The 26846-nt window shown below is 34.0% G+C and overlaps 1 protein-coding gene across 3 annotated transcripts in view; it reads right to left on the reverse strand.

Moving 5' to 3' along the window:
• The window catches only part of VPS13A (vacuolar protein sorting 13 homolog A), a 242039-nt gene that overhangs the window by 207868 nt on the left and 7325 nt on the right, over positions 1-26846 (reverse strand). For all 3 annotated transcript variants that reach the window (XM_030876971.2, XM_060300819.1, XM_060300820.1), the window contains exons 2-5: positions 8965-9008; positions 6701-6743; positions 3444-3539; positions 3078-3179 (exon numbers count right to left, since the gene is read on the reverse strand). In XM_030876971.2, the coding sequence (XP_030732831.2) occupies positions 3078-3179; positions 3444-3539; positions 6701-6743; positions 8965-9008 (285 nt within the window). The remainder of the gene's footprint in view (positions 1-3077; positions 3180-3443; positions 3540-6700; positions 6744-8964; positions 9009-26846) is intronic.

A 26846-nucleotide genomic window follows, 5' to 3' on the forward strand; every position in this document is an offset into this window, starting at 1 on the left:
TACTACATTTCTCCAGTCAACTTGTTCACACCCTCCAGGATAACTATTACAAAATTCTTTTTGATACTCTTCAAAGGTCCAACAACCCTTCCACTGCTCTCTTTACTCTTAGCAAATGACCTTACAACTATGGAAAAAATAGAAGCTTATTTTCTGCAATCATCACTCAATCAAGACAGCTTTTTTTTAAGGTGACCAATGACCTCCATGTCATAAATAAAACAATTATTTCTTAATCCTCAATTTACCTGATATCTCAGCAGGATCTGACATATTCTTTGCTTCCTAAAACACTCTTTTCCCATGGAGATATAATCTCCAAATTTCTTTCTCCTTATCTAACCACTCTTTCTTGATCTGTCTTTTTTTGGGGGGGGGGGCTGTTTTCCTCCTCTATACAATCCTTAAATGTTGGATTTCCTTACGGCAGGCTCAGTCCTAGAAATGTTTCTCTTCTCATTCTGTACTGTTGCTGCAGGGAATCTCATTCACACCTTATAGCCTGAACTATCATCCTAATGCTGACAACTCTCAAAAGTATACTGGATAACCATTGTAAAGCAATTATACCCCAATAAAGATGTTAAAAAAAAAAAAAAAAAAAAAAAAAAAAAGTATACTGGATAAAGTCAGAAATGAGATATAATCACAGAGAAGTTGGTACATTCAGTAAACTACAAAGGTCAGTATGGCTGGAACAAAGAACAGAGAAGATATGAAAGGGATGGGGCCAGTAATGAGGCTGGAAAGGTAGACAGGATTCAAATCATAAGAGCTTTTATGTATCCTGTTGAAGAGTTCAAACTTCTACCTGATAACAGTAAGGTATAACTGATGTAATTTAAGCATGGTTATTTATATTTTAGATTTAAGTATAAATAAGAGGGACTTCTGATTAAACATGAGTTGCATCTATTTTTCTATTCCTCAGTAAAAGTAAAGGGGGAAAATGGATAAATCTCCAAGACCAAAAGAAAAAGAGTGTAGAAGAAAGAATGAATAAGAGAGAGCCTCAAAAATTTAGAAGCTGGAAAGTAGACAACATGACAGAGGAAGAAATCTGATCCTAAATGCCCATAAATGAAGATGCCAATTGGATTTGGCAGGAGTTCTTGCATATGACACCAAAGGCACAGAAACAAAAGAAAAAGTAGACAAATTGGACTTCATGAAAATTTTAAAATCTTGTACATCATAGGACGCTATCAACAGAGTAAAGAGGCTACCCAGAGAATGGAAGGTAACTTGCAAATCATATATCTAATAATGGATTAACATCCAATTATATAAAGAACTCCTACTATTCAACAATAACAACAAAAAAAACAATTAAATGATGGGCAAAAGACTTGAACAGACATTTCTCCAAAGATAACATACAAATGGTCAATAAGCACATGAAAAGATGCTAAAATACTAATTTTTACAGAAATGCAAATCAAAACTACACGAGATACCACTTCATCCCATTAGGACCCTATTATCAAAAATATAGAAAACAACAGATGTTGGTGAGGATGTGAAGGAAATGGAACCCCGGTGCACTGCTTGTGGGATTGTAAAACGGTACAAGTCCCTGTAGAAAACATTATGGCATTTCCTCAAAAAATTAAAAATAAGAGTAGAATTACCATATGATCCAACAACTCCACATCTGGGTCTATACCCAAAAGAATTAAAAGCAGTGTCTCAAAGGGATATTTGTACACCCATGTTCAGAGCAGCATTATTCACAATGGCTGAAGCACAGAAGCAACCCGAGTGTCCACTGATGGATGAATGGATAAGCAAAATGTGGTATATACATAAAACGGAATATTATTCAGCCTTAAAAAGGAAATTCCAACATATGCTACAACATGGATGAACCTTGAAGACATAATGCTAAGTGAAATGAACCACTTGAAAAAACATGAATACTACATGATTCCACTTACATGAGTACTGAGAATAGTCAAAATCATAGAGACAAAAAGTAGAATTGTGGTTGCCAGCGTCTGGGGATAAGGGGGGAAGAATGGGTGGGTTATTGTTTATTGGGTGTAAAGTTTCAATTTTACAAGATGAAAGAGATATGAAGAGATATGGTGGTGATGGTTGCAATACAATAAATGTACTTAATACCACTGAACTGTACACTTAAAAGTAGTTAAGATGGTAAATTTTGTTATATGTATGCCACAAAAAAAATTTTTTTTTTTAAAAGAGGATGGGGGTAGGAATGAATGACAACAGAGAGAAAAACATAATTACAAGAAGTGTTGCCAGGAAATGTGTTAGATCTCCTTTAATGTTCTTTTACCTGTTTGTCAGCAGGTAAACTGTTTATTATTGCATTTTTTAATTTAAAAAAATAAATGCATGGCAAGGATATTTTGATCAGTACACATATATTTCTTTTAAGATGCTTAGCTATCAAATGAAGGACAGAGGAGCATAAGGTAAGCAGATGACAAGGTTAGGAAAATGACTTTATGTTTAAAGATAAGGGAGGCAACATTATATTTATATGCCAAAGAGAAAGATTCACTAGAAAGAGAAGTTAAGAGTCAGAGTATAGAGCGTAGGTGTTGATGGTGACACCATTGCTATCACTAGCATAAATGGAAAGGGATTAGATTTCTGCAGGACATCTCTGTCACTGACAAAAGAAGTGGATTGAAGTAATGGACCATTTTGGTCTAGGCTGAATAGGAATGGATGTGAGCCAGAGGGTAAACAGATTTGGGAAAATATATCAAGAGACTAAGTAACTCCAAAAGGTGAAGAATTGATACAAGTGGAATAAGAAAGACAAGAAAGGTAAGAAAATATACTTGATGAAATTAATTACTATAGTTAAAATCTAACCTTACTCTTATAAGCTAGGGATATTATTTGCACTAAGGTAAATTTCTATAAGGTAAAATTTCTGTAAACATGATAAAACATAGAAACCACATTAAAATTCCTCATGTAATAAGATTCTGTCATATTTTTAAAGTAATCTCAGTGCTTCCAGAAGAAAATAATACTCAAATGTGATAAATATTTAGGTCTTTTCCGCTTTTCTTATTACCATTCTTATTTGTTTTTACCTTGATCAGCTACTTTTCGTTTTGCTTCTTCTATCCTTTTCAGTTCCTGTTGCTTTGCTTCAAAGAGTTGTTTTTCTTCTTTTAAAGGATCATATTTTATTCCTACAGGAAATATAAAAAAGGAAGAATCTTAATTACCTTAAATTAACTCATTCCAAAAAATATCCTAGAAAATAATCACTAACTCACAGTCTGCAAAAATTAGAGTAAAAACCAATTTATGTTGTATTATCAAATACCAAATTTAAATATTAAAAAAACTCCAAAAATTCACCAGAATTATTTGAACAAACATAATTATCAAATACAAAGATTTTTCCATGCACAAAAAAGAGTAACTGAAATGATGTTTAAAATTTGACTTACTAGAAGAAGGCACTATGAGTAAATAAATGTCTTCCAATAGAGCTTCAACTGGTTGGGTATAAAGGTTTTTCCATGGAATTAGAAGATTAAGATTACCTATATGAAAAAAAAAAGACAAAAAATATTATTCTTTCAACCTAGATTTACTATCAGCTTATTTTCTGTCAGGCATTAAAAGAGATAACAAAGTAGCCTTTGACCTTATGAGCTCATTAACTTTGCAGAAAGCTATTTTACAACCATAAACAAAAAGCCTTTACAGTGACTATTTGAAATTATTTGTACTAGTACTGTTGGAAAATCTACTAAGCCATATTCTAAATATTTACAAATTTCTATTTCTGGTGATATGTACCACAAACATACCAATATTATTCTTCCATTAATCAACAACCCTTGATATTACAATAATGATTTTCCCCAATTCTTACTCAAAACCTCTAAGAAATATCTTTCTCATACTTTAAAAAGGTAGGTTACATTCTTTATATGTGTATTTTTTATATATAGATTTTACATATATATTACATGATATATATATAGCATATACATAAGTATGATTATCATAAGTGTATGTACTAACAAATTTCTATGGTAATAATCAAGGATCCTAGGCAATATTACAAAATCGTTCCAACTAATGAAAATATTTTACAACCCAATAGCAAAGTATTTTAAAAAGCATTAGATTTCTTGAACTAAAAAATACTATGTAAGGGGCTGATTATACTATTAATTCTAGTTTTATGTATTTACAAAATTTCTATAATAGTTTTTTTCAATATTTAAAAATTTTTTTACAAAGTATGAATCTCTAGATTTAGAAATAGTTGTCATGACTGGGGAAGGGAAAGACTTCTTAAATACACCAGTGTTGCATTAACTGGTTAGTAATACATACCTAGACATGTCACATTACATAACCCCCCAAATCCATGTTTTAAAAAACCCCAAATTGAGAAAAAGATTTCTTCATACTAAGTCAATTCAGAAAAAAACAAAGTACCTGATTTCTAAAAGAGGAATAACTTTCTAAGTTCTAAAATCAGAGAGGACAGTGACCATTTCAAATTTCCATACTATCCAAAATATAACCAAAATGAAGTGAGCAAATTGGGAAAGATAATTGTGACGAATTTGACAGTTTACTTATAAATGTATTAAGCAGACTGCTTACACACATATACACACATACATTAATAATCCAAAAAAGTAAGTGAATAAAAGGACATAGGACAGTGCCACAATAGCATTAAGTATGCAAAGAAACACATATAAAACTAACAATGTACCATTTTTACCATTAAGTTTTTTTTTTTCTTTTTAAAGCCAAACTGTTTTTCCTCTCCTTATGAAGTGCAGGTTTCTTATAGAAAATTTAGAAAATTCAGAAAGATATAAACGAAGGTAATTTCAAAAATCTTCCACATGAAAACAATTACTTTGAAAATACATGAGTATTTATATTTGCTATGTATGTAATTCTGCATGCTTAATGAGGAAAACTTTGAAAGATCAGTAAGATTAACAACCCCCATTAATGGCAAGGGGGTTGACAATATGTTCTTATAAAACTGGCTGTACTACTGTACCACTCATTTGGAAATGTGTACTTCTTTCCTTCAACAAATTGTGTTCCTACTATATGCCAAGTATTGTGCTAAGTGAGGATACAATAAAATTAAAATAAAAATTTAAAATTAAATCCACTTCTGAAAAAACTTACTGTTTAGAAGAAAAAATAATAATGATATAAAAGAATGTCAGGTTCTATGATAGAGATATGCAAACGACACCTTAAATGATTCTCAAGATTATCTTATGTATTAGGTATTAGCGCAGTGTACCTTCTACCACCTTATATTAACACTGAAAATTATCTTATCATCATTTTTAAACATGGTCAAAAAAGAAAAGAAAGGAAAGAAGGTAGGTTCTAAATGAAAGCAGGTCGATTTACTGCCCTTATATATTTTTTTTAAATTTTTCTTGAATTGATATTAAATTTATATACACTGATTTACAATGAATAGTTATAAAATTCAATGACTTTTAGAATATTTTCAAAAGGTATGTGAAAATGTTTACTGTAATATTTTTGTACCAATAGAAATATAAGATTACATTGTCCAAATATGCATTCAATGGATTATTACACTGCCTTAAGAAATAAGGGAGGTCAAATTAACATGGATTATGAGCAATCTTTATTAAATATTAACTTAAAAATAGAATATAAAATCATACATATACCATGATTATAGGAAGTCAAAATGTTCACATGTAAACAATCATTTAAAAATCTGCAAAAGTAAATATAGTAGGTGGAAATAAATATATTAGGTGGGTGACATTTTTCCCGTCTTATCTATACTAAATAGTCTTTAAATTGTGGGGGTGGGAGAAAGGAGGGAAACAGAATTTGAGTCTCAGCAATGTAAATGTAAATGATAAAAACTTTCTTTGGCATACAGTCTAATAACAACTATAAGAGCACAAAATTGTGGAGACATTCATCATGTAATTTATATAAGCTTTCAGAACACCTTGTTCCCCAAGTGACACTAAAACACTGCAATAACATTATATAAATTCTACTACACAAATTATCTGTATAAAAAACTTCCAAGTCACAAATAATAACACTATCATCTTGCACAATACTTAAACCAATAAAGTTTAAATAAACCAAAATAATTTAAGAAACCAAACATACATGTCTTTATTAAACATGTTAAAACATCATATTTGAATCAATTATTTCTGTTCAACCAGTACATTTAATATGTAAACTACAAAAACTGGAAAAGTAATACAAAACAAGAAAGATAGCACAGTGTTTCCTAGAAAACTAGAAAACTTCCAGAGCGGAAACTAGGTTTTTGATTGGTTCCTAGCCATACTGCCTGGATGATCCAGACCCTAATCCTTATACCACATATCCATGGCCAATCGGAATACAGCAAGGATAACTAGTCAGAAACCTAAGAAACTGAGACAATCATGCTATTAGATTTAATGCTTTGATCTCAACTCATTTTAACACTTAACAATATGCATAATTTCACCAGTATTAAACAAGGGATTCATGGACAGCATTTTTAAGTTACACAACTAAGCTCTACATAGATGAAAACACATAATGCTTTTAATTTATTCTCAGAAACATTATAAATATCACATTATAGAGATATTAGACATATTATTCTGGTTGCAGGTCCGACAAGAAGGACATTCAAATACTAAGGATAGCTTACCTATATGGCCAACTTTAATTTTAAACGGTACATCCAGTTGACTCTACAAAAAATACACATATGTAAAATATTAGTACATATACAGTTCAACAAAACAGATGACTATTTGTTTCTTCCCAAAATTACTTAAGGGATTTAAGTTAACTTACACCTTCTCTTTACCCTCAACAGTTATTTAAATTTATAAATACATAATTGCAATATTATCTTCAAATCCATAAAATTCAGAGACTGATCACCTTAAAATAACTACAAAAAAGTTCTACAGCAATACTGACCCCTAAGTTACCCATACCAGAATCACTACAGCTTTTACACTGCTTGAAAAAAGGAAAAAGAAAGTGGAAAATTCCACTGTCAGTTTGTATTTGTAAGGAGATTAAACTCCCCTTTGCAAAAAACATCCTCAAATAAATTTCTCCCCATTCAATTGGGAAAGGACAACCTTTTCAATAAATGGTGCTGGGAAAGCTGGATATCCACTTGCAAAAGAATGCAGTTGGACCCTTATCTTCTGCCATATACAAAAATTAACTCAGAATGAACCAAATACCTAACATAAGAACTAGAACTATAAAACCTTAGAAGAAAACAAAAGGTAAAATCTTCTGGACACTGGATTGGGCAATGATTTCTTGGATATCACATGAAAGGCACAGGCAACAACAACAATTAAATGATAAAGTCAATTTCATCAAAATTAAATTTTTTTGCATAAAAAATTGTACATAACACTGTTAACAGAGGCATAAGACAACCCACAAAATGGGAGAAAGTATTTGCAAATCATATCTTCTGATAAGGGGAAATAACCAAAATATATAAAGAACCGAAACTAAACCAAAAAAAAAAAAAAAACTTGATTAAAAAATTAGCAATGCTTTTCAGTAGACATTTCTCCAAAGAACATATAAAAATGGCCAATAAGCACATGAAAAGATGCTCAGCCTCAACAGTCATTAGAGAAGTGCAAAGGAAAACCAAAACGATATACCACTTCATTCCCACTGGGATGGCTGTTATCAAAAACCAGAAAATAAATGTTGTCAAGGATGTGGAGAAATTAGAACCCTCATGCATTGCTGGTGGGAATTTAGGCATACCTCAATTTATTGTACTTTGCTTTGTTGCGCTTCCCAGATACTGTGGGGGTTTTTTTTGTTTGTTTGTTTGTTTTTAACCAATTGAAGGTTTGTGGCAATTCTGTGTTAAGCAAATCTATCAGCGCCACTTTCCCAATAGCGTTATTTATTAATTGAGGTATGTAAACTTGTTTTTGAGAATACAATATGAGTAAATATAATTTTTATATGCACTGGGAAAAATTCATGTGACTTGCTTTATTGCAATAGTATTCACTTTATTGCAGTGGACTGGAAATGAACCTGCAAAATCTCCAAGGTACGCCTGTGTAAAATGGTTCAACTGCTATGGAAAGCAGTGTGGCAGTTCCTGAAAAGGCTAAACATAAAATAACCAAATAATCCAGCAATTTCACTCCTAGGTATTTACACACAGAAACTGAAGGTAAGAACTTGAACGGACATGTATGCTAATGTTCATTGTAGCATTATTCACAAGAGACAAAAGGCAGAAACAACCCAAGTGTCCATCCACAGATAAATGGACAAAATGTGGCATATACATACATTTTTCAGCCAGATAAAGGAGTGATTTTCTGATAAATGCTACAACATGGATGAACCTTGAAGGAATTATGCTAAGTAAACTAGACACAAAATGACAAACATAGCATTATTCTATTTATATGAGGTACCTGGAATAGGCAAATTAAGACAGACAAAAGTAGAAGTTAGCAAGGTATATGGAGAGAGGGAATGGGGAGTTAGGTATTTCTTACTGGTTACAGGGTTCCCCTTGGAGTATCAAAAATGTTTTAGAAATACATACTGATGACAGTTGTACAACACGGTAATTCACGCCACTGTATTCTACAGTAAAAAATGATTAAAATGGTATTAGGGAAAAAAAAACCTGAAGATGATTGGAGAGGTAAATTAACAATCTAAAATGAAACCATATAGGAAGAGATAAATTTTAGAAGTATTTTTAATGGGGAAAATTACACTGTCAGTTTGTACTTTTATGGAGATTAAAAGTCCATTTTGCAAAATTCACATTTTACAAAAATTACTTTTTAAAATTTTTCTCAAACTTAAATAATTTAAGATGTTAAAGTAAATCAGGAAGAAGTCTATGCAGCTAACTGCACTAATACAACAATTTTTATAGTCAAAACCTACCAGGGCATTTTCTTTAATTTCAAGATTCTTCAGGGCTACAGCTCCTAAAAAGAAAAATTATTAAAAAATAAAATTGAAATTTTCAAATAACTTTTATTTTAACAAGCTAGGTAAACGTCATTCCTAAATGTCATATTAAGGAAAATAATCATAAAAATGTACATAACAGAAACAGAATCCAACTATGATTGTTGGCTCACCTTCATCCTTCAACTTAGTCTAAGCTTGTATGTCTGACCAAAACATCATTTACTATAAGTTCTGACCTCTACGGTTGTAGCTCACTGTTAATGAATACATTTTCATTAAAATTATACAAATAATATGAATTTACCAACACAGCATGATATAAGAAAATATAGGAAAAAATGAACTGTATTTAAATATATTTGTTTAAATACAATTGCAAAGAAATTTTTAATCCATCAATGTGAGGTTAACAAGGATTTCCTAGAGATACTGGAATGTTGTCATATCTTGCTGTTTTAATTCTGCTACACAAAATGAATGCCTTCACTTTTAAGCAATAATTTGTATATGAGTAACTGCTGTCTAGACGTTCACATAACGTCTGGGGAAACAAACAAGAAATAAACATCAGTAAACATCTAATAAAGGTAAGCTGTACAATTAGACAAACTTATTGATCCATTGTGGTAGTGACCAATCAGTGAATGATATAGGTACATGGAGTATCACTTATTGTTTTTTCTACTGTAATGTTCAAATGTAGAGCGTGAACTTTTCATTTATGGATAATTCTTTGTACTGGCAGCCTTCAATATACTTTGTGCTCTGAATTTTTTTTCGAGTCAATATACTATATAGACATAAAATGAATCACTGAGTACAGCTGAAAAGTGCTATACTGTAAAACATTATTTTACATTAAAATGTATCTTCTATAAATAGCTTTAAATAAGTCTATAATGTTATACAATATCTCCACATACTGGTTAAAAAAATTAAATTTGATAGAAATATTTCTATCAAATCTTCTTAAATAAAAAAGGGCTCACAGTGCAGCAAAATGAAAAATACATGACACTAAAAAAAAGATTAAGAGATAACGACATTAAAATATCCAACAAAGTTAATATTTCCATATAAAACTAACTTTAGATGCTTGTAGTACCATTTAAAGTACAAGTGATTTTAGGTTTTTGGTTTTTCCGGTTACCATGAGGTTTTTGTATAGCAGTCTATATATATATTGGGTTAGCCAAAATGTTCATTTGGGTTGTTCTACAAGATGTACAGAACAACCCAAATGAACATTTTAGCCAACCCAATATATATATTTGGCCAACCCAGCATATATATATATATATATGTGTGCGTGTGTGTATGTGTGTGTGTGTATATATATATATATATATATATATGGGTGTGTGTGTGTATATATATATGCAATTGTTTTAAGTTGCTGATCTCAAATGCATTTTTAAAAACTTGCATTTGTACTCTCCTCCTCTCACAATGACTGTTTCTAATATCACATTTTATATCTAATTGTTTTGTGTATCCCTTAACTGCTTATTGTGGGTATAGATGATTTTACTACTTTTGTCTTTTAATCTCCCTACTAGCTTTGTGTGTGGATGATTTCCTACCTTTACTGTATGTTTGCCTTTTACCTGTGAGTCTTTTCATTTAATAATATTCCTGCTTTGAATTGTGGCCTTTTCTTTTTTCACCTAGAGAAGTTCCTTGTAAAGCTGGTTTGGTAGTGCTGAACTCTTAGCTTTTGCTTGTTTGTAAAGCTTTTCATCTCTCCATCAAATCAGAAGGAGAGCCTTGCTAGGTAGAATATTCTTGATTATAGGCTTTACCCTTTCATCACTTTGGATATATTGTGTCACTCTCTTCTAGCCTGCAGAATTCCTGCTGAAAAATAAGCTGATAACCTTATGGGGATTTCCTTCTTATGTGTTGCTTTTCCCTTGTTGCTTTTAATATTTTCTCTTTGTCTTTAACTTTTGTCAGCTTGACTAATATGTGTCTCAGTGTGTTCCTCCTTGGGTTTATCATGTATGGGACTCTCTGCACTTCCTGGACTTCAGTGAGTGCTTCCTTTTTCACGTTAGGGAAGTTTTTGGCTATTATGCTTTGTATAGATTGCTATACAAAAACATCATGGTAACCACAAACCAAAAATCTACAATAGATATACACACACAAAAAAGGAATCCCAAACACAAAGATATTCATCAAATCACAAGAGAAGAGAACAAGAGGAGAAAGGGGAAGAACCTACGAAAATAAGTTCAAAGCAGTTAACAAACTGACAATAAGAACATACATATCAATAATTACCTTAAATGTAAATGGACTAAGTGCTCCAACCAAAAGACAGAGTGGCTGAATGGATACAGAAACAAGACCCATATATATGCTGTCTACAAGAGACTCACTTCAGATCTAGAGACACACACAGACTGAAAGTGAGAGGATGAAAAAAGGTATTCCATGTAAATGAAAGTCTAAAGAAAGCCCAACTAGTAATACTTGTATCACACAAAATCAACTTTAAAATAAAGATTATTATAAAAAACAAAATAGGACACTATATACTGATCAAAGGATCAAACCAAGAAAAAGATACAATTGTAAATATACGTTAACCCAAGACAAGACCACCTAAATAATATAAGGCAAATATTAAAAGACGTAAAAGGAGGAATCGACAGTAACATGATAATAGTAAGGGATTTTTATTTTTTATTTTTTTTAAGATGTTGGGGGTAGGAGTTTATTAATTTATTTATGCTGTGTTGGGTCTTTGTTTCTGTGTGAGGGCTTTCTCTAGTTGTGGCAAGCGGGGGCCACTCTTCAGCGTGGTGTGCGGGACTCTCACTATCGCGGCCTCTCTTGTTGCGGAGTACAGGCTCCAGACGCGCAGGCTCAGTAGTTGTGGCTCACGGGCCTAGTTGCTCCACGGCATGTGGGAGCAACCTGTGCTAAGAAAACTGGACAGCTACACGTAAAAGAACAATGTATTCAGGGCTCGAACCTGTGTCTCCTGCATTAGCAGGCAGATTCTCAACCACTGTGCCACCAGGGAAGCCCAGTAAGGGATTTTAACACCCGCATGTACATCAACGGACAGATCATCCAGACAGAAATCAATAAGGTAACACTGGACTTAAATGACAGACTAGACTACCTGAACTTAACTGATACATATAGAGAATTTGGTCCAAAAGCAGCAGAATACACATTCTTTTCAAGTGCACATAGAACATTCTCCAGGATAGATCACATGTTGGGCCACAAAGCAAGTCTCAGTAACTTTAAGAAACCTGAAATCATATCAAGCATCTTTTCCAACCACAACACTATGGGATGAGAAAACAACTGAAAGAAAAATATTGCAAAAAACACAAATATGTGGACTAATCAGTATGTTACTAAACAACCAATGGATCACTGAAGAAATCAAAGAAGAAATTTAAAAATACCTAGAGACAAATGAAAATGATAAAAAATGACCATCCAAAACCTATGGGACACAGCAAAAGCAGTTCTGAGAGGGAAGTTTATAGCAATGCAAGCTTACCTCAGGGAAACAGGAAAAATCTCAATTAAAAAAACTTAACCTTACACCTAAAGCAACTAGAGAAAGAACAAACAAAACTCAAAGTTAGCAGAAGGAAAGAAATCATAAAGATCAAAGCAAAAATAAATGAAATAGAAACCAAGAAAATAGAAAAGAACAATAAAACTAAAAGCTGTTTCTTTGAAAAGTTAAACAAAATTGATAAACCTTTAGCCAGACTCATCAAGAAAAAAAGAGAGGACTCAAATCAATAAAATTAGAAATGAGAAAGGAGAAGTTACAACGGACACCAGAGAAATACAAAGGACCGTAAGAGACTACTACAAGCAACTATATGCCAATAAAATGGACAACCTAGAAGAAATAGACAAATTCTTAGAAAGGTACAATCTCCCAAGACTGAACCAGGAAGAAATAGAAAATATGAACAGACCAAGTACAAGTACTGAAATTGAAACTGTGATTAAAAAGCTCCCAAAAAACAAAAGTCCAGGACCAGATGGCTCCACAGGTGAATTCTACCAAACACTTAGAGTTAACACCTATCCTTCTTAAACTACTCCAAAAAATTGCAGAGGAAGGAACACTTCGAAAATCATTCTATGAGGCCACCATCATCCTGATACCAAAACCAAAGATACCATAAAAGAAAGTTACAGGCCAATATCACTGATGACCACAGATGCAGAAATTCTCAAGAAAATACCAGCAAACCAAATCCAACAATACATTAAGAGAATCATACACCATGATCAAGTGGGATTTATCCCAGGGAAGCAAGGAGTTTTCAATACCCACAAAACAATCAGTGTGATACAGCACATTAACAAACTGAAGAATAAAAACCATATGATCATCTCAATAGATGAAGAAAAAACTTTTGATAAAATTCAACATCCATTTTGTCTGTAATATATGATTACAAACCCACAGCTACCATCATACTCAATGCTGAAAAGCTGAAAGCATTTCCTCTAAGATCAAGAACACGACAAGGACATTCACTCTCACCATATTTACTCAATGTAGGTTTGGAAGTTCTAGCCACAGCAATCAGAGAAGAAAAAGAAATAAAAGGAATCCAAATTGGAAAGGAAGAAGTAAAATTGTCACTGTTTTCAGATAACATGGTACTATACACAGGAAATCTTTAAGACACCACCAGAAAACTACTATAGCTCATCAACAAATCCAGTAATGTTGTAGGATACAAAATTACATACAGAAAGCTGTTGTAATTTTATACACTAACAACAAAGTATCAAAGAGAAAATAAGGAAACAATCCAATTTACTATCGCATCAAAAAGAATAAAATACCTAGGAATATATCTACCCAAGCAGGTAAAAGACCTGTATTCAGAAGACTATATAAGACACGAATGAAAGAAACAGAAGATGACACAAACAGATGAAAAGATATACCATGTTCTTGGATTGAAAGAATTAATACTGTTAAAATAGCCATACTACCCAAGGCAAAGTAGATTCTATGCAATCCCTATCAAAATACCAATGGCATTTTCCACAGAACTAGAACAAATAATTTTTAAATTTTCATGGAAACACAAAAGAGCTTGAATAGCCAAAACAATCTTGAGAAAGAAGAACAGAGCTGGAGTAATCACACTCCCTGACTTCAAACTATACTACAAAGCTACAGTAATCAAAACAGTACTGGTACTGGCACAAAAACAGACACATTAATCAATGTAAGAGGAGAGCCCAGAAATAAACCCACACACTTATGGTCAATTAATCTAAGAGAAAGAAGACAAGAATATACAATGAAGAAAACACAGTCTCTTCAACAAGTGGCGCTAAGAAAACTGGACAGCTACACGTAAAAGAACAAAATTAGAACATTTTCTAACACCATATACAAAAATAAACTCAAAATGAATTAAAGACCTAAATGTAAGACCGGATACTATCAAACTCCTAGAGGAAAACATAGGCAGAACACTCTTTGACATAAATTGCAGCAATATTTTTTGGATCCATCTTCTAAAGCAAAGGAAACAAACGCAAAACAAACAAACAAACAAACAAAAAAACCAATTAAACTTAAAAGCTTTTGCACAGCAAAGGAAACCATCAACAAAACAAAAAGACAACCTACTGAATGGGAGAAAATATTTATAAATGAAATGACTGATAAGGAGTTAACATCCAACATATATTAACAGCTCATACAACTCAACATCAAAAAAAAAAACCCCGGGGAATTCTTTGGTGGTCCAGATGTTGGAACTCCACGCTTCCACTGCATGGGGCCCAGGTTCAATCCCTGGTTGGGGAACTAAGATCCTGCATGCTGCATGGTGTAGCAAAACAAACAAGGACGCAAAAAAAAAAAAAAAAAAAAAGATTAAAAATGGGCAAAAGAGGGCTTCCCTGGTGGCGCAGTGGTTGAGAGTCCACCTGCCAATGCAGGGGACACGAGCTTGTGCCCTGGTCCGGGAAGATCCCACATGCCGCAGGGCCGCTAGGCCCGTGAGCCATGGCCGCTGAGCCTGTGCGTCCGGAGCCTGTGACCCACAACGGGAGAGGCCACAACAGTGAGAGGCCCGCGTACCACAAAAAAAAAAAAAATGGGCAAAAGAACTGAATAGACATTTTCCCAAAGAAGACAAGCAGATGGCCAACAGGCATATGAAAACATGCTCAACATCATTAATCATCAGGGAAATGCAAATCAAAACCACAATAAGATATCACCTCACACCTGTCAGAATGGCTATCATCAAAAAGAAGACAAGTAACAAATGTTGGCAAGGATATGGAGGAAAGGGAACCCTTGTACACTGTTGGTGGGAATGTAAATTGGTGCAGCCACTGTGGAACACAGTATGAAGGTTTCTCAAAAAATGGAAAACAGAACTACCAGATGACCCAGCAATTCCACTCCTTGGGTATATATCTGAAAAAACCCCAAAACACTAATTAGAAAATATACATGCACCCCAGTGTTCATAGCAGCATCATTTACAATTGCCAAGATACGGAAGCAACTTAAGTGTCCATCAACAGATGAACAGATTAAGAAGATGTGGTATATATATACAATGGAATAATACCTAGCCATAAAAAAGAATAAAATATTGCCATTGCAGCAACATGGATGGACTTGGAAGGCATTATGCTAAGCGACATAAATCAGAGAAAGACAAATACTATATATCACTTATATGTGGAATCAAAAAAAAATACAGCAAGCTAGTGAATAAAACAAATAAGAAGCAGACTCACAGATACAGAGAACAAACTAGTGGTTACCAGTGGAGAGAGGGAAGGAGAAAGAAACAATATAGGGGGTTGGGGGGAAAAAGATTATTATGGTTATTATGGGATTATATGAAATTGTATGTGTGAAACTTTTGACAACTGTGGAGCACTATTGGATTTAAAGAATCTTTCCTTCAATGAAAAAATCAATTAAAAATAAAAAATAAATAAAAATAAAATACAAGTGATTATGTGATAATTTCTATCTTATTTCGCTGGGTCTGTTCATAAATTTACAATACTGAACAGTTCTGAAATGCACATTTTAAATAAAGTTTAAGTCATTTTACATCAAAAAAAAATCAGCAAGCTTGAGGATATGTAAATATAAACTTCCAAACTGAAATGCAAAGAGAAAAATAAAGTAAAATAAAAATAATGAAACAGAATGTCCAAGAACTGTAGGACAATTATAAAAGCTGTAACATATGCCTAATGGAAATACTAGAAGGCAAAAAAGGAGAGAGGAACAAAAATATACACATATATTTGGAGCAATAATGGCTGAGAAACTTCTGAAATTAATGATAAAGACACCAAACCACAGATCCAGGAAGCTCAGAAAATACCAAGCAGGGAAATAAAAAATCTACACCTAGGAATACCATAATCAAACTGCAGAAAATAAAAGGAAAAAATCTTGAATATGATCCAGAAAACCCACTTCTTCATATACATCCAAAGGCAAAGAAAATGGGATATCAAAAAGATTTCTGCGGGACTTCCCTGGTGGTGCAGTGGTTAAGACTCTGCACTCCCAATGCAGAGGGCCAAGGTTTGATCCCTGGTCAGGTAACTAGATCCCTCATGCATGCGCAACTAAGAGTTCACATGCCACATCTAAGGAGCCAGTGAGACGCAACTAAGGAGACTGTGAGCCACAACGAAGGAGCCCGCCTGCTGCAACTAAGAGCTGGCACAAGCAAATAAATAAAAAGATTAAAGAAAAAAGATTTTTGCACTTGCATGTTTATTGCAGCATTATTCACAATAGCCAAAATATGGAAACAACCTAAGTGTCATCAAGATGAATGGATAAAGATGTGGTTCATATATACAATGGAATATTAAGCCATGAGTAAGAAACAAACTTGAAACAACAAGGATGGACTCCCTCTGAGGGGCTTATGGTTAGTGAGATAAGCCAGACAGAGAAAGATGAACACTGTACGACATCATTTATGTGAAGAATCTAAAAAACCCAAACTTGTAGAAACAGAGTAGAATGGTGGCTACCAGGGACTGGAATGTGGGAGAATTGGGGAGATGTTGTTAAAGGACATAAACTTGCAACTATGATAATTAAGTTATGGAGATCTAATGTAGCGCATGGTGACTACAGTCAAAATAGTGTATTATATATTTCAACAACTGCTGAGAAACTAAATCTTAAACATTCTCACCACAAAAAAGAAACGATATTGACGTTAATCGATAGAGGTGTCAGCTAAAGCTATGGTGGTAACCATACTGCAATATATAAATGTATCAAACCAACATGTTGCACACCTTAACCTTATTCAATGTTGTATGTACATGAGATCAACTACAACAAGTCTTGAAAGAAAGTAGAAAACACACACACACACCAACGGAGATATAAGGAATAACTGGATTGAAAACTCACTAGAGAAAATCAAAAGCAGACTTGAACAGGCAAAAGAATGAATCAGAAAACTTGAAGACAGGTCATTTGAAAATACACAGTTAGGAGTAAAAAAAAAAAAAATGAGGAAAAGTGAACAGAGGCTAAGGGACTTATGGGACATCATTAAGGGGGTCAATATATCGTTAATCATGGGAGTCCACAAGGAGGACAGATAAATGGGTAGAGAGCTTATTTGAAGAAATAATAGCCAGAAACCTCCCAAATTTGAAGAAAGACATGGATATATAAATTCAAGAATCTCAAACAAGAAACACAATAATCAAAGAGAGACTATTAAAGGCAACAAGAGAAAAGCAACTTGACATGTACATAGGATCCTCAATTAGATTATCAGTAGATTTCTCAGCAGAAACACTGTAAGCCAGAAAACAGGGGAATAATATATTTAAAGTGCTGAATTATAACAAAAACTGTCAATCAAGAGCATTATATCCAGAAAAAATGAGGGGAAAATTAAGATATTCTCCGATAAACAAAAGCTGAGGGAGTTCATTACCAGCAGAGCTGCCTTACAAGAAGTTTCAAAGGGAGTCCTTCAAGTTAAAAAGAAAGGATGCTAGGTGCTAACATGAAGCCATATAAAAATATAAAGTTCTCCAATAAACAAAGATACATGGGCAAATATAAAAACCAGTACTATTGTGGTTCAACTTTTTAACTCCATTTTTTATTTTTACAGGGTTTAAAAGACAAAAAGATTAAAAAGTTATAAAGCTATGTTACTAGATACATACTATATAAAGATGTCATGTTTTTTTTTTTTTAACATCAATAACAAAGATGGGGAGGCAAGCTGCAAAGGAGTAAAGTTACTGTATGCAATTGAATTTAAGTCAGTATCAGTTTAAAATATACTGTTATAACGTTAAGATATTATATGTAATCCCTGTGGAACCACAAAGGAAATATCTATAGACTATACACAAAAGGAAATAAGGGAATCAAAACACATCACTGGGCTTCCCTGGTGGCGCAGTGGTTGAGAGTCCGCCTGCCAAAGCAGGGGACACGGGTTCGTGCCCCAGTCCGGGAAGATCCCACATGCTGTGGAGCAGCTGTGCCCGTGAGCCATGGCCGCTGAGCCTGCGCGTCCGGAGCCTGTGCTCCGCAACGGGAGAGGCCACAACAGTGAGAGGCCCACGTACCGGAAAAAAAAAAAAAAAAAAAAAACATCACTACAAAAAAATTGAACACAAAGAAAGCAATAAGAAAAAAAGAGAAACAAAAAGTCATAAGACATAAAATAATGAACAAAACAGCAATAGTAAATCCTTCCCTATCAGTAATTGCTTTAAGTGTAAACAGTTTAAACTTCCCAATCAAAAGACACAGATGGACAAAAGGGATTTAAAAAAACAAAAACAAACAAAAACAGGGTCCCTCTATGTTAGGTCTAATGCCACACATAGCTCACAAGTGAAAGGATTAAAAAAGATTTCCCTTGTGAATAATAAGCAAAAGAGAGCAGAAATAGCTATACTGATATTAGACAAAACAGACTTTAAGTCAAAAGCTGTTACAAGAAACAAAAAAGGGCATTATAAGATGATAAAAGGGTCAATTCACTAAGAAGATATAAAAGTTATAAACATATATGCACCAAACATCAGAAATCAAAAACATATGAAGCAAACACTAACATAATTGAAGAGAGAAATAGACAGCTCTATAGTATTAGTAGGCGGCTTCAATACACAACTTTAGTAATGGATGGAACAACCAGACAGAAGGTTAACAAGAAAATAGATGAATTGAACTTAACAAATATATACAGAACACCCTTACCCAACAACAGAATACACAATTTCCTCAAGTGCGCAGGGTACATTTTCCAGTATAAGACTGTTAGGCAACAAAAGAATCTAAATAAATTTTAAAAGATTGAAATTATATAAGCTATGTTTCCTGATGGAATGAGTGGAATGAATCCAGAAATCAACAGCAGAAGGAAAACTAAAAAATCCACAAATAGGGGCTTCCCTGGTGGCACAGTGGTTGAGAATCCACCTGCCAATGCAGGGGACACGGGTTCAAGCCCTGGTCTGGGAAGATCCCACGTGCCACGGAGCAACTAAGCCCGTGCACCACAACTACTGAGCCTATGTGCCACAACTACGGAAGCCCACGCACCTACAGCCCGTGCTCCACAACGAGAGAAGCCACTGCAATGAGAAGCCTGCGCACTGCAACGAAGAGTAGCCCCCGCTCTCCACAACTAGAGAAAGCCCGCGCGCAGCAACGAACACCCAACACAGCCAAAAAAAAAAAAAAAAAAAATCCACAAATATATGAAAATTAACACACTCAAGCAATGAATCAAAGAAGAAATCACAAGAAAAATTTTAAAACAATTTAAGAAAAATTAAAATGGAAACAACATACCAAAATGTATGGGATGCAGCAAGAGCAGTCCTGGGAGACAAATTATAGCAGTAAATGTTTACATTAAAAAGGAAGAAATGGGCTTCCCAGGTGGCGCAGTGGTTGAGAGTCTGCCTGCCAATGCAGGGGACGCGGGTTCATGCCCTGGTCCGGGAGGATCCCACATGCCGCAAAGCAGCTGGGCTCGTGAGCTGTGGCTGCTGAGTCTGCGTGTCCGGAGCCTGTGCTCTGCAACGGGAGAGGCCACAACAGTGAGAGGCCCTCGTACCCGCAAAAAAAAAAAAAAAAAAAGGAAGAAATAATCCCAAATCAACAACCTAAATTTGCATCTTAAAGAAACAGAAAAAGGTTAACTACACCCAAAGCTACCAGAAGGAATGAAATAATAAAGTTTAGAACAGACATAAGCAAAACAAAGAACAGAAAACCAAGAGAAAATTGATGAAACCAAAAGCTTGAAACCACACATAGCTCAAAAGTGAAAGGATTAAAAAAGATTTCCCATGCAAATAATAACCAAGAGAGCAGAAATAGCTATACTGATATTAGACAAAACAGACTTTAAGTCAAAAGCTGTTACAAGAAACAAAAAAGTTCAACAAAATTGATAAATCATTAGCTAGCCTGACCAAGAAAAAGAGAGAAGAGTCAAATACAATTGACCCTTGAACAACACAGGTTTGAATTTTGTGGATCCACTTACATGTGGATTTTTTTCCAATAAGTACGTACTTCAGTACTACATGATCCACTGATAGCTGAATCCAAGAATGTGAACCACAGATATGGAAGGCCAATTGTAAAGTTATATGCAGATTTTCGACTGTGTGGGGGTTCGATGCCCCTAACCCCTGCATTGTTCAAGAGTCAACTGTAACTAAAATGAGAAATGAAGGAGGGGATAGTACTACCAATTTTACAAAAATAAAAAGGATTGTAAGAATACTACGAACAGCTGTATGTCAACAAATTTGATAGCCTAGATAAAATGGATAAATTCCTAAAAACACTCATCCTACCACTAATGAATCATGAAGAAATGCATAATCTGAACAGATCTATAATTAGTAATGAGATTTCATCATTAATCAAAAACCCACAACAACAACAAAAGCCCAGGATCAGATAGTTTCTTCTTCAAACATTTAAAAGAGAACACCAATCCTCCTCAAATTCTTCCCAAAAACTGAAGAAAAGGAAATACTTCCACAAACTTAATATATGAGGTCAGCATTAATCTGATACCAAAGCCAGACAAAGATACCACAGGAAAACTACAGATCAATATCCCCCATGGATACTGAGGCAAAAATCCTCAACAGAATACTAGCAAACAAAATTCAATGGTACACTAAAAGAATTATAAACCATTACTCAGTATAACATTCTAAGAATGGAAAGATGGTTCAATATACAAATTCAATCAATGTGATACACCTCATTAACAGAATGAAGGAAAAAACACAGATCACCGCAACTGATGAAGAAAATGCATTCAAAAAAATTTCAACATTCTTTCATGATAAAAACACTCAAAAAGTTAGGAATTAAAGGAAACTGCCTCAATATATTAAAGCCATATATGAAAAGCCCACAATGAACATCATACTCAATGATGAAAGACAAGTCTTTTCCTCTAACATCAGGAAAAAGATAAGGATGCCCACTTTTGCCACTTTTATTCAACATAGAAAGTCATAGCCAGAGCAGTTGGGCAAGAAGAATAAATAAAAGGCATCCACATTGGAAAGGAAGAAGTAAAATTCTCTCTGTTCTGACAGCATGATCTTATATGAAGAAAAACAAATATTCCACAAAAAAACCGTGCTAGAATAAATGGATTCAGCATGTTGCTGGGTACACAATCAAAACACAAAAATCAGTTGTTTCTATACACTTACAATGAACAATTCAAGATGGAAATTAAGAAAAAAATTCCATTTACAATAGCGTCAAAAATAATAAAATGCTTAGGAATAAACTTAATGGGGGGGGAGGGAAGGGAGAATGACTTATACCCCAAAACCTATAGAACATTGTTGAAATAAAGTAAAAACACATATAGATGGAAAGACATTCCATGTTCACAGACTGGAAGACAATATTGTTAAGATATCAGTACTACTCAAAGCAACCTACAGATTCAATGTAATCCACATTAAAATCCCAATGTTTTTTACAGAAATAGAAAAATTCATATGGCATCTCAAAGGACCCACAAACAGTCAAAACAACCTTCAAAAGAAACTTGGCAGTCTCACATTTCCTGATTTTGAAATGTACTAACAAAAGCACAGTGATCAAAACAACATGGTGCTTGCTAAAAAGACAACATATGGAATGGGAGAATATATTTGCAAATGATGTGACTGACAAGGGGTTAATATCCAAAATATGCAAACAGCTCATACAACTCAATATCAAAAAAACAAACAATCCATTAAAAAAAATGGGTGGAAGACTTGAATAGACATTTTCCCAAAGACAACATATAGACGGCTAATAGGCACATGAAAAGATTCTCAATATTGCTAATTATTAGAGAAATGCAAATCAAAACCACTTCACATCTGTCAGAATGGCTATCATCAAAAGTCTACAAACAACAATGCTGGAGAGGATATGGAGAAAAGGGAACCCTCATACACTGTTGGTGGGAACGTAAATTGGTGCAGCCACGATGGAGAGCAGTATGGAGGTACCTTAAAAAAACTAAAAATAGAACTAGCATATGATCCAGCAATTCCATTCCTGTGTATATAGCCAGAAAAAAAGAAAACACTAATTCAAAAAAGATACATGCACCCCAATGTTCATAGTAACACCATTTACAATAGCCAAGACATGGAAGCAACCCAAATGCCCATCAATAGGTGACTGGACTAAGATGTGACACACACACATACATACACACACACAATGGAATATTACTCAGCCATAAAAAAGAATGAAATACGGCCAACTGCAGCAACAAGGATGGACCTAGAGAATACTACGCTTAGTGAAAAAAGTCAGAGAAAGACAAACATTATACTATATCACTTATATATGGAATCCAAAAAATAATACAAATGAATGTATATACAAAACAGGTTCACAGACATAGAAAACAAACTTGTGGTTACCAAAGGGGAGAGGGACAGAAGGAGGGACAATTTTGGGGTATGGGATGAAGATATACAAACTGCTATATATAAAATAGGTAAGAAACAAGGATTTATTATATAGCACAGGGAATTATACCCACTAATAACCTATAGCAGAATATAATCTGCAAAAATAATGACTCACTATGCTGTACACCTGAAACTCACACAGTATTGTAAATGAACTCTATTTCAATAAAAACGAAACAAAATCCAGCATGGTGCTGGAACACAAAAACTTAGACCAATCGAATAGAGAGCCGAGAAATAAACCCTCACATATATAGTTAAATGATTATTTACAAGGCTACTGAGATCATTCAATTTGGAAACTGTCTTTTCAATACTATATCCAAACATTAACTCAAAATGGATCAAAGACTTAAATGTCAGACCTAAAACTATAAAATTCTCAAAAGAAAGCATAGGTAAAAAGTTGCATGATCTCGATTTGGCAATGATTTCTTGGACATGACACCAAAAAACAACAACAAAAAATAGAAGATTTGGACTTCATCAAAATTAAAAACTTCTGTGCATCATAGGACACTATCAACATTGAAAAGGTAACACATGGAACAGGAAATATATACAAGTCACACATCTAATTCAGAATATATAAAGAGCTCCTACAACTCAACAACAAAAAACCAAACAACCCAATTAAAAATGGTCAAAGATCTTGAACACATATTTTTCTAAAGAAGATATACAAATGGCCCATAAGCACAAGAAAAGATGTTCAAAATCACTACTAATCAATATGGAAGTGCAAATCAAAATGACAATGAGATGGCTCCTCACATCCATTAGGATGGCTACTACCAACAAAACAAAGTAATGATTTTCTGAGGATGCGGAGAAATTGGAACCCTTGTGCACCACTGGTGGGAATGTAAAACAGTGTGACTGCTATGGAAAGTAGTATTGTGGTCCCTGAAAAAATTAATTACCATATGACCCAGCAATTCCACTTGTGGGTATATACCAAAAATATTTGAAAGCAGGGACTCAAAGAGACATTTGTACACTCATGTTTGTAGCAGCATTATTCACAATAGCTAAACTGTGGAAACAACCACTGTGTCCACTGACAGATGAATGGAGAAACAAAATGTGGTATATACATACAATGGGACATAATTCACGCTTAAAAATGAATGAAATTCTGACATATGCTATAATAGATTAACCTTGAAGACATTATGCTAAGTGAAATATGTCAGACACAAAAGAACAAATATTGCATGATACCACTTACATGGGGTACCTAGAATAGTCAAATTCATAGAGGCACAAAATAGAATGGTGGTTGCCAGAGGCAGAGGGGAGGGAAAATGTGTAGTTACTGCTTAATGGGTACAGTATTACAGTTGTGCAAGACAAAAAGAGTTCCGGAGATGGATGTGGTGATGGTTACACAACAATGAGAATATACCTAATGCCACTGTACACTTAAAAATGGTTATGATAAATTTCAAATTGTATGTATTTAACCACAATCTGTAATGGGGATGGGAGTGAAGGAGAAATAAAATCTTTCTCAAACAAAAACTGACAGAATTTGTTGCCAGTGGACCTCCCTTGCAAGAAATGTTAAAAGTTTTCAGAGGGGCTTCCCTGGTGGTGCAGTGGTTGAGAGTCCGCCTGCCGATGCAGGGGACATGGGTTCGTGCCCCGGTCCGGGAAGATCCCACATGCCGCGGAGCGGCTGGGCCCGTGAGCCATGGCCGCTGAGCCTGCGCGTCCGGAGCTTGTGCTCCGCAACGGGAGAGGCCACAACAGTGAGAGGCCCAAGTACAGCAAAAAAAAAAAAAAAAAAAAAAAGTTTTCAGAAAGAAAGGAAATGATAGAGGTCAGAAACTCAGACCTACAAAAGCATTAGAGAAGGAATAAATTAAGGTAAAATTAAGCCTTTTAGTTTCCTTATTCTTAAAGGTCTAATGGAAAATTGTTCTAAATAATAATAGCAACAGTACATTGAGTACAATTTATGGATAAGTGAAATGAATAATAACAATGTTATGAAGAAGCAGAAGAAATGGAATGGAATACTGTTACAAGATACCTCCACTATCCCTGAAGCAGGACAGTATTATTTGAAAGTGGACCTAGATTAGTTCTAAATTTTAAATGTATACTGCAATTTTAAGGCAATGACCAAAAAAAAAAAAGAAAAAATTAAACCATATAAAATACTCAATTAAAACCAGAGAAAGAAAAAGAGGCGGAGATTTTTAAAAGCAAAGACAGACATGCAACAAAAAGAGTTACAACTATGATAAATATAAATCCATTAACCCGACTATATCAATAATCATTTTAAATTAAATGTGAATGGTCTGAACATACTAATTAAAAGAGACATGATAAGAGTGGATAAAAAAACCCAACTACAAGGTGTCTACAAGAAACCCACTTTATTTTTAAATTATTTTTTAATTACTTTTTATTGTGGTAACATTGGTTTGTAACATTATATAAGTTTCACGTGTACAAATTATTTTTCCACTTTTGTATAAAAGCTTGCTCACCACCAAAAATTTAGTTTCCAGTCATCACCATACATCACCATACACCCTCTACCCATTTTGCCCTCCCCCCAACCCCTATCCCTCTGGTAACCACTATTCTATTCTCTGTATCTACATACTTGTTTTTTGATTGGTTTGGTATCTTCATTTACTTTGGTTTGGGGTTTTTTTGTTTGTTTTTAATATTTTGGCCACACCACACAGCATGCAGGATCTTAGTTCCCTGACAAGGGATTGAACCCATGCCCCCTGCAGTGGAAGCATGGAGTCCTAACCACTGGACTGCCAGGGAAGTCCCTGTTTGTTTTTTTCACTCCACATATGAGTGAAATATAGCATTTGTCTGTCTCCATGTGACTTACTTCAGTTAACAAAATAATTCTCAAGGTCCAACCATGTTGTCACAAATGGCAAGACAAGAAACCAATGTTAAATATAAAGACACAGACAAATTAAAAATAAAGGGATATAACAAATTTATAGAACATTTCATCCAACAGCAGCAGATTACATATTCTTCTCAAGCTCACACAGAACATTAACCAAGATAAGTCATATTCTGGGCCGTAAAACATACCTTAACAAATTTAAAGGAACAGAAGTCATACCAAGTTTGCTTTCAGAACACAATGGAATTAAACTAGAAATCGTAATGATTTCTGGAAGAAAGCTGGAAAATCCCCAAATATCTGAAGATTAAATAAACACTAGCTTTAAATAACACGTAAGTCAAAGAAGCAGTCTCAAAAGAAATTCGTAAAATATTTTGAGTCAAATGAAAATATGACTTATCAAAATTTGTGACATGCAGCAAATCAGGGCTTAGAGGGAAATTTATACCATCCAATGCATATACTAGAAAAGGAGAAAGATCTAAAACCAATAATCTAAGCTTCCACCTTAGGAAACTAGAAAAAGAAGAGCAAAGTAAATCCTAAGTAAGAAGAAAAGAAATCATAAGAATTAGAGAAGTCAATGTAATTCAATCCAGAAAATCAATAGAGATTTCAATGAAACCAAAACCAAAACCTGGTTCTTTGAAAATATCAATAAAACTGGTAACTCTCTAGCCATGTTAACTAAGAAGAAAGAGAAAAGACACAAATTACTAATATCAGAAATGAAAGGAAGGGCCATCACTACTGATCCCACGGACATTAAAAGGTTAGTAAAGAAATATTATAAACACATCCACAAATGTTATAACTTAGATGAAATGTACCAATTCCTTGAAAAATACACTCTACAAAAACACATACAAGAAAAAATCATCTAAATAGGCCTATATCTATAAAAGAAATGGAA

This window comes from Globicephala melas, chromosome 6 (assembly GCF_963455315.2).
Source record: "Globicephala melas chromosome 6, mGloMel1.2, whole genome shotgun sequence".
NCBI lineage: Eukaryota > Metazoa > Chordata > Mammalia > Artiodactyla > Delphinidae > Globicephala > Globicephala melas.